The sequence below is a fragment of the Stegastes partitus genome, unplaced genomic scaffold (genome assembly GCF_000690725.1).
Source record: "Stegastes partitus isolate 25-593 unplaced genomic scaffold, Stegastes_partitus-1.0.2 Scaffold1121, whole genome shotgun sequence".
Lineage (NCBI taxonomy): Eukaryota > Metazoa > Chordata > Actinopteri > Pomacentridae > Stegastes > Stegastes partitus.
Window position 1 is genome coordinate 150,914 of NW_007578852.1, and position 9,441 is coordinate 160,354.

Consider the following 9,441-nt stretch of genomic DNA (forward strand, 5'->3'; position numbering starts at 1 on the left):
CATTAACAGCAGCTCCTCCTCACCTTGTCTTTGCCGGAGCTCACTCCATTGCCTGAGGAAAGAACCCTGAGAAGAGAAATAAAAAGAACAAACAGTATAATAATTCTCAAACATTCAAAATGAAGTACATAGATTTATGCTGTAATAAATTGACTGATTTTCAGCATTATCTGGACACTTAAAAACAAAGTGTGTATTTAGGCTTCAGGACCATCAGAATCTGGTGAAACATAGAACACCACCTTCTTTCATTGCACTGTTTAACACTGAATCTGCCCATAAGCCAATTTGCAAATCCCACACGTAATGAAAAGAGCAGCGCCACATCATTTCTACACGGCTTTAAATATGCAAACGTTTCGTCGCTGAGAAAGTACTGTCACAGTGCCGGCCGGTCCAATCAGGTCTGATGGAAAGTCCCATCGATCATCATCTAAACTCTGACTCAGCAGTTCCCATGAAGCTTAAAGCTCTGACTGGCATCACGTCTTCGCCCACACACACATTCCTGTAACAAAAGGCTCTGTTCAAGACTACAGCAAGGCCTTCTGATCAGACTGAAGAAAAATGTGTGACACAGTGTGTGTGACCGTCTCAGCACTTCACAAAATGACGTTAAATGGTGACACACGAATATCTCTGCATCTTATAAGTCATTTACACGCCTGCACGCTGTTCTTGGTCATAGCAGGGCTCCCTGGCAACTGTGGCATGACAAGCCATGACTGAAGTTTAATTTAAAACACGTTCACTAATGTAGACACTCTACAGGTAAAGCTGAATAACACAGTCACTTAAACAGTCCGATCAGGTCATGTCAGCACCGATGTACTCACTCCTGGGGGTTGAACGGTCCTGGAAAACACAAAGAACAAACACTCAGCATTGTGTCCACATGTATGCTTGAGTATGAACATCATATCTTTTCCAGCCGATGTGTACGTGATAGCATCACACACAGCGGGTTCTGGTGCTGCTCAGACCTCCTCCTTGTTGTGCACTTTACTGAGCTGCTGCTTTTTAATAGATAAACTGACATTCTTACTCTTTATTGCTATGTCTCTAGACAACCAAGAAAAAGCAAAAACACAGTTTGGACATTTAGCAAAATGGCCTCCACAATCAACAGATCTGAATACAGCAGAGCACCATTCAGGTGCTTCCCACCAATCAGCAGCAACTCTGTCAAAATGATTCAACAGTTACCAAAACTGCTTCCACGACCTCATTGAACATCTGTCATCAAGAATAAATGCATTTCAGAACTGTAAAGGGCGTCTGAGTGCATCCAGGCTGTACATGTGTGGCTGTGTGGTCGTCGTCCCTACCTCTGTTCTGCATGGTTCTCCTGGAGTACCGTCGGCTGGGTCTCCTCTCAAAGGAGGCTGAGCGCCTTGCTTTGTTGGCCTTGGTCGTCTGGTACTCCGTCTTTCCACTGGTTATAGAAACAGAATAATTTCTTTTGCACTTGCAAAGATTATTTGTCCCCAACAAAACTATTTAACACAAAAGAACCTTTCTAGATTATTTTTGAATCTCCTCATCAGAAAAACAGCCGGCACAGCAATGACCCCTGTTCAACTCTGGATCCATCCAGGCGATAACCTTCTGCTAACAACAAACCCTGTGTTAAATCAACATTAGCGCCACTGCTTATCCAACTGGGTAATGTTTAAACACCCAGGGGGGAGCTAGCTGCCTGCTGCACTGTGTTGACGCTGGTGCCTGTCTAGTACCACGGCAAGTATCTGTGTGCACACATATGGGGTTTTGCATCTGCAGTACTGTACGTCAAACTAGGATTATCTTGCTGGTACACACAAACACAACAGCACAGAAACAAACACATGGCTCTGTAAATGTGTGGGCCTTCACTCCTCAGCAGTGTCCCATCCCTAAACGAGCCCAGCAGCACGGCTTTCTGCTGCAGCTAGAAGTCAACACGTGTCAGGATGTCAGTCCACAACACAGAGCGCTCCAGTTAGCCACGCCTTCTCTGATAGGTAGCAACACACCGGGACTTCTACCGTCACGACACACCAGCAACTGGAGGTTTTAAAAACACAATTAGTAGAACTGCTTGTCACAACTTGCGTGCACGATGGTGCTGAATTTATTAAGCTTCTTGTGACAACAGCAGCTTTTAAACTTGTTTTTACAAGCGACACTATTTTTATGTTGATCAGTGAAAAAAAATCCAACTTTTATTTCACAATAAAACCTGAACAACTACGTGGGAGTCGACATATTTCAAAGGCTGTGATGCAAAGCTGAGAATCACTGTTTAAGTCTCATTCCTAAAAAAAAACCTGTGCTGCTCCTTTTGCTGTTGGCTTTGCCATCAGAGAACTTTTAAAACCAGCATCTCTGGTCCAGCTGCAGCCCTTGTGTACACTCCCTGAGCCCCGAGCACACAAAGACGCATGGTGTTGCCCTGGACCTCAGTTACCTGTATCTGAAGCGTGATCCCATGCGTATGAATCCAGAGCGAGCAGAGTTCTTCTGTACCGGCCCTCTCAACCTGAAGAAAGCGTGGTGTTCCACAGCACACTTCCACAGGTGCTTACAGGCCTTGGGGTGGTCCATCCTGAAGACAAATGTGTGCTCCTGCTCTTTACCCTAAGGACAATCAGTAAAGGGTAAATTTGGGCAATACAGAGAAGAGGACACATCGTCAGTACAGCACCTTAGGAGCTCCTGTGTGAGCTTCTCTGGTTGGAATACAACTAGGAACCGTGGAACCGGGACTTCTGGCAGGTTAAAGGGACCCTGCAGAGTTTATGAGCAGTGTCACACACCAACACACAGTGTAACCTCTGGGAGTCCTGAGGTGTAGCCTCTGGGAGTCCTGGTGCTAATGTGGCACACAGTCATCTTGTTAGAGAATTTAAGTGTTTACAGTAAATTCCTTTGGAAATAAAAGGCTACCCTGCAGTACACAGCATCCATCTGTTCAGACAGAGTCAGGAAGCAAGATCTGTGTGTGTGTGTGTGTGTGTGTGTGTGTGTGTGTGTGTGTGTGTAGGAGAATGCTGCATACCAGAAATACCAGAGGGGGCAGGCTTCTTTATTAACCTCCCTCAGAGACCCCCGGGGACGGACATAAACAGACTCTCAGGACTACAACAGCAGATCAAACCTGTTTCATGTGGATCTGGAGCTGACCTCTTGTGGGGCGAATGATGCTTCAAACAAATGTTTCTTCAGAAACAAAGCAAGCTCTGTAGGTTGTTGTGTTTGCTTTAAACTGATTTAAAAGAGAAATGACTTGCACGGTCAGCCTCAGCATATAATGTTGTCTTTGTCCCGTCAGCTGATGCTTGAACTGAAATGAGTCAAAATGTGTGTGATGTTTGTTAAGAGAACGGGACACAAGAGATGAACCGTCTGTAACAGAGCAGCTCGAGCTAGTCATAGAGGTAGTAAGCTGCCTTCACTCCTCATGAGAGCCCTCCATGCACACCTTCTGGCCATGGAAGTGTGTCTACAGACAAATGACTACGTCCTATGAAGAACACTGAAGTGAAATGAACTGGTCACACACTGTGTGTATCTTATGACCTTGAGTGCCAACAGAACAGCGTGCTGCGAGTACATTCATTGTAATTATCTGCTGCTGTACGAAGGGGAAATGAGATACTGCTATCACGAGTGAGTACTGACAGAGACTGAAAGTATGCAGTGGGTTTCCAACATTCCACCGGCTGCCAGCTAGCTCAGGGTGTGTGTGCTCATGTTCACCTGCTCGTCATCCTCCACAACCACAAGCGTCAGTTTGCTCTTCTTAAAATCCAGACGGGTAATCTTGGGCCTACGACAGTTAAATAACAACAGAGTAGAGGCAACACATACAAAGAAATGATTAAAGTACTCTAATAAAGCATTGAAGGACATCTTTCATGTAAATAGGTCACAGCCAGACGTACCAGAAGAAGAGCCCAATCTTGGTTTCTCCTTCAAACACCAGCACTCCAGTCGGTGTCAAACCCAGACTGTACTCATTACCATCTCTTGCCTGCAGGGCACAAACGGGTGACTGAGAATCCACACAGACATATGCTACTGATGTGCAACTCCATGCACGTGAAGCAAATACATTCAGGTGGTATAGTACACGCTAGTGAGAGTGTGTGTGTGTTACCTTGACCATGTGCATGTCAACCCCGTACATTTCCAACCACTTGGCTTTGTTCAGGTAGTTAATCTCAGCCTGGGCTGGTGTCTGACCTCTGAAACAGGTAAAGGAGGACTGAGAGGTACAAATGAAGAACGCATGCATTACAGCTTACAGAAGGGATTGTAATCAGTGCTGTGGCTCGCTGTAACCCTAACCCCACCCAGCTACAACCAGAGAGCACAGAAAGAAGCGCAGTCAGTCCGTAGATGTCTGTCATCGACCGTAGTGGACTCACTGTATGATTGCAAACCCTTCTGCTCACTACTAGTTAGAGGAAAGGCTCACCTGCACTCCTTCCATGTGTTATATATGGCCAGCTCCACGTCCTCTGTCTGGTTAGGGATGAAGCGAAATTCTGACACCAGGTCCAGATTATGCTCTAATGGGTCACAGTCTCCGAGCTCGGCTGGAAACACACAGACATTCACGATGAAAGACTGGTTGGTAAAACTAACCACATCCTTAAATAGAACCTTTAACCCCTGGAAGAGGTCCGGGGAACGGTGCCAATGCTGTAGCAGCAGATAATCGCTAACCTAATGACAGAATGACCAATAAACCCTCTCTCAGCACACACCGCCAGCACCGAGGGAGGAGCTGATGAGCAGAAGGTCTTTACCAGCTGAATTACAGGACAAGAACGTGAACAGTGTGGGCAAAGCAAGAAAAAAGAAATGCTGAGCACCAAGGCACAGAGAAACTGGATCGGGACTGAGCAGTCTGATTACAGTTTCCAGTCGCTGGGCAGACCGTTCTGCTGGTCGAGCTGTTAGCACAGCCTCAGGATACAGGGGAGAGAACAGATGATGTTCATCCTATCACCATACCAGAGAACGTCGTGGACCAACAACATAATTCAGAAGAACAGTGGAAGATACAGACAGAAAAGCTCAACTGAGGAAAGAGAGAAAACAGAAAGGCTGCTGGATTAGGGGGCCTCCGAAGAGGACGGAGCACTAATGAGCTGGCATTTACCCCACAGTGACTGTGTGTGTGCATCCAAGGGTGTGCGCACGCAATCCGACTTCATTAATGTCTATAGTGACTCAATCTTTGTTCCTCTGAAGAACCTTTGAAATGGCTCAAACTGCTCTTGTAGGTAAATGACAATCAGTACAGTTAAAAAGTATGAGACTGTATGGGCATGAGAAGATCTGGGGTTACTGCTGCTGGAAGAGCACGTCAGATCCATTTCTGCTCCACTAACGTTTTTATCGAAGCGACTGCATGCAGCTATGCAAGCCTCAGCTGAAGCAGACATCAGGCTGTGCTGCTGCAGACATCTATCCAACGCTGCTTTACTGCTCGAGGAAATAAGACGGGGAGAAACGTTCCCGTAGTGGCAGAAGAATTTAAACGTTTTCAGCCAAACAGGGGAAATCCCATCTCTGTCACATGCACCTGCATCACACTGTTCCTGTCATGGTCCAAAGCCACTACACACTTTGATTTGCAATTCTATTGTGGTAGAGGAGTCTACGGGCCTCCGTGACCATGGCAGCCATGTTGCTAGGAGTGTTACTCAAAGGAGATGGTGATTTACAAGGACAGCCATGACCGTTGGAAAAGTTCAAAGAACGGCCTTGTGGGACAGCGACATCAACAAGCGCAGCCCTGCCGGTCAGCTCACGGCTCTGCCACGGCTCAACCGAGATCGCCGGCTAAAGGAAGTGCTGGGCGTCGCAGCGTTGCTAGTCGGCCACAAGGGACCAGATTTCAACCTAAACCATTATTCAGGTTGTGTTCAGCGCGTTCATTTCCAAATAACGAAATCAATACAAAATCTAAGAGCCAACTTAAGTCAGCTTGAATTTGAGTAGGTTTACATCAGTACACAAAGCACTGTGCAAAACATAATGCCCTTTTAGCCCTTAGCCCCTTTGAACCTTTCAAGCTTAGGAATACCTGAGGAATACCTACAGTACCGCCCCAGAACCGGTTCCTAGAGTGAGGATGTAGTCACTGTGAAGGAAAACTCTTCTTGCTGTGTCATTATACATGGCTCTGATCCAACACTGACAAATGATTGTATAATTAACACCACAGCAAGCGGCACAAATGCACTAAACATTTTCTACACATGGGATGAGTCTGGGAGAGCCTCTGGGATGCTGCGCAGCAGACCTGCATCTGTCTGTGGAGATCCTCAGTCATCCAGGTCATGGTTGTTCTGGTAGATTCATCGTAGCAACTGGACTTGCTTGAGTTGGTTGAAGACGTTTCACGTTCCACCTCTCATCCAAGAGGCTTCATCAGTTCCAGAACTGGTAGAGGTGGAACGTCTTCAACCAACTCATCAGGTCCAGCTGTTACGATGAATCTACCAGAACAGACATGCATCTGAACCGGCCAGCATGTTCAACGTTACTCCTGCAGTGGACAAACATCGGCAGCCGTCACACAGCGGTTTCCAATCACTAACTTGGTTGTTGGTCGTGTGCCTTTACAGAATAGAATCATTTTTATTGATTCCCCATTGGGGGAACTGTACAAGCCACAGCAGCATCCAAAAATATAGAAAGAAGGCACAAGAAAATAACCATAATTCAGTAATATGCATTCAGTGTCTGCACACAGCAGGTCCAAGTCAGTCCGCATACTGGCTGAATGTGGAGAGAGAGCGATGTCTGGTTAAAGTCTCCTGAGATGACCATCAGAGACTGAGGATGTGATGTTTGCAGCTGGGACACTGAAGTGTGGATGAATTCACAGGCTGCAGCAGCATCAGCCTACAGGGGAGGATGTAAACTGCAACCGTCAGGACGTGTGAAAACTCCCTCAGCAGGTAAAACAGCCACAAACCAGACGCCAGCAGTTCAACATCCTTCATGCAGCGCCGCTCTTTAATGCTAACGTGCTAGCATTACACTACATACAGTTCACACACTTTCTGTTCAGACTGAAGTAATACATGTAGTTAAGCTGCTGCAGTGTGTAAATTCATTGAGAGACTCCAAAACCAGTGTTTAAGTCTCTGTATGTGTTCACATGCTTGGACCATAAAGTTAATTCTGTTAGATCAGAGTTTTAGAAATCCCACAGTACTTCACATGTAGATGCAAAATACAAATCTGAAAAGGTTGACATGCACATACACGTGTAACCCAGCAGTGCAGCAGGTTTATACAACCCTCCCAGCTTCAAGGAGGTGCTCACTCGTGTCACCAATTCAGCCTCTGACCAAATGCGAAATACAGTCACGATCTCCTTCTGTGTTCCTGAGGTATGGCGGCAAATAACGGGCAGAAGGTGTGACGTATGATGTCAGAGTAAAGCTGACCTTAGACCTTTTGAAGTGTCATCACTTCACCATTTTATTGCGCTCCACATGTGGGGGGAAGTTGTGATAACTAGCCTGGGAAATACTGACAGGATGGCCAAAAAATTCTGAATCAGTTCGTCCTTGAGTCCAAGTGAACGTTTGGGCCACATTTTTAAAAAATGCCTCAAGGCGTTCCTGAAATACTGTATTCACAAGAACGGGACACAAGGACAAGCCTCCGGCCACAGCTGCTGCCAGCACGGACGCATGAAGACAAAGCTCAGGAGAATCCTGGATAGCTGCTGTGCTTACCCTGTAGCGAGAAGGCCGCCAGCTCCACCGCTGTGTCAAACGGACATTCTAGCCTACAGACACAGACATGCAAGAGTCAGTGACAGCAACATTCATCAACCCAAAGCACTGCCACAGGCTACCGACGCTCCCTGTGACCTAATCATGTCTACCACTTCCTGGAAGCATTCAGTCCAACAATTAAAAGAACAGTTCATTTCCTGTGGAAAATGAATACATGAAGCACATTCTCAGTGTATTAAGGACTAATTCTAGTCCTCTGACCAACATGTAATCCTGTCAGGCTCTGACAGCCACCACGACTGATGAGTTCATGTTTAAAGGGATCAATGAGTGATGAAGGTAATGTGTTGTCACAGCAGGGCTACTGAACTGGAACAATATTGATCATTAAATTAAATATTTAACTGCTGTTTTTTTTCTCCCTTTGTTCACCTCTGAATAATCAGACAACATCCCACTCAATATGCTGAACAAGCACGGGAGTAGAAACTCTGAGCCACAGCATGTCGTCTGGTGGGACAGAGGATTTATGGGAGGACAGCACATTAACCGGTAAAAGCCAAAGTATGTGACTGAGAAGCACTTCATCTATGTGACGGCAAAGTTAACATCTTCATATCTGGTTAGGGCTGGGGTTAGCACATGAGGCAGGACACCGCTGAGTTACAATGCAGGGAAAAAACCACATACTTCCCACTGAGGATGTCTTGCTTTAGCTGTAGCACAAACAGGTATCTGAAAGAAAAACACAAACACCAGCAAATATGGCAATTTTCAGTAAAACTTTTAACGAATGCAGAAAACAACCGTTTAAGCCAGGCTGGTTGCTAAAACTAAAACGCTTCAACCCTAACCCTAAGATGCTGCCAAAAACCTACGCATGCAGGAAAGCGTATGTTTATGCTACGTAGCACAGAAGACACGGCCCGTGTGTTCTGGTAGAACACAGTGCACTCACGGCCTTTACATACATAACTAAGACTTTGAAACTGCTAAAACACCTGGCCGTCAACACGTGGCTGTGAGGCAGTGAGCTGTGTGACTCACCTGGTGAGCTCCTCGTGCAGGTTGTTCGGTTCTGACGAGTAGAACTTGACTCTCATGTGAAGGCAGTATGGTGGGCCGACTAAAGGACAGACAGAAACCACAGCTACGTAACAGCGATCAGGTTGAAGAACAAACTGCAATAACTGAAGCACCACAGTGAAAACACCCGGACGGTGTATCGGTATCCATCTAAACGCATCACACACCACCTGCTCCTAACAGGAGGAACAGAGGGCCTACTACACAGGGTGTTTCACTATATAGAAATAAAGTGGTCATGATGGTGGGAGAAGGAATGGGTACAGGCAGGACCTCTGGACTTACTTTTTACTTGCTTTTTGATGCTTTTGGTGACATCAAGCCAATGCTGAAACAGACATGGAGGTGACAACAGTTAAAACAACATATTGGCCTTTTTCTATACCGGCCTTTATTTAACACACAAACACTGAACACCTGTAAGGTAGGACGGACACACAGGAAGCAAGCTGAGCTGATGAAAAACACATCCTGAAGTTCTGCTCTGTGCAGTAACTCCTGTTGGAAGTTCAGCTCTATGGGGCACCAACAATGTCAAGGAGAGGAGGAGGAGCTGGTGGGGGTCGGGGGGTGGGGTTAGTTAGAGAGAGAGACATAGAGA

At 46.2% G+C, this 9,441-nt stretch overlaps 1 protein-coding gene across 1 annotated transcript in view; it reads right to left on the minus strand.

Annotated features, from left to right (window-relative positions):
* epb41l5 (erythrocyte membrane protein band 4.1 like 5) overlaps positions 1 to 9,441 on the minus strand; it is a 52,295-nt gene that overhangs the window by 21,954 nt on the left and 20,900 nt on the right. Inside the window, exons 4-15 of the mRNA XM_008296345.1 lie at positions 9,126 to 9,168; positions 8,802 to 8,880; positions 8,445 to 8,489; positions 7,752 to 7,804; positions 4,463 to 4,583; positions 4,142 to 4,229; positions 3,927 to 4,015; positions 3,742 to 3,811; positions 2,450 to 2,619; positions 1,329 to 1,435; positions 837 to 855; positions 24 to 66 (exon numbers count right to left, since the gene is read on the minus strand). Of these exons, the coding sequence (XP_008294567.1) occupies positions 24 to 66; positions 837 to 855; positions 1,329 to 1,435; positions 2,450 to 2,619; positions 3,742 to 3,811; positions 3,927 to 4,015; positions 4,142 to 4,229; positions 4,463 to 4,583; positions 7,752 to 7,804; positions 8,445 to 8,489; positions 8,802 to 8,880; positions 9,126 to 9,168 (927 nt within the window). The remainder of the gene's footprint in view (positions 1 to 23; positions 67 to 836; positions 856 to 1,328; positions 1,436 to 2,449; positions 2,620 to 3,741; positions 3,812 to 3,926; positions 4,016 to 4,141; positions 4,230 to 4,462; positions 4,584 to 7,751; positions 7,805 to 8,444; positions 8,490 to 8,801; positions 8,881 to 9,125; positions 9,169 to 9,441) is intronic.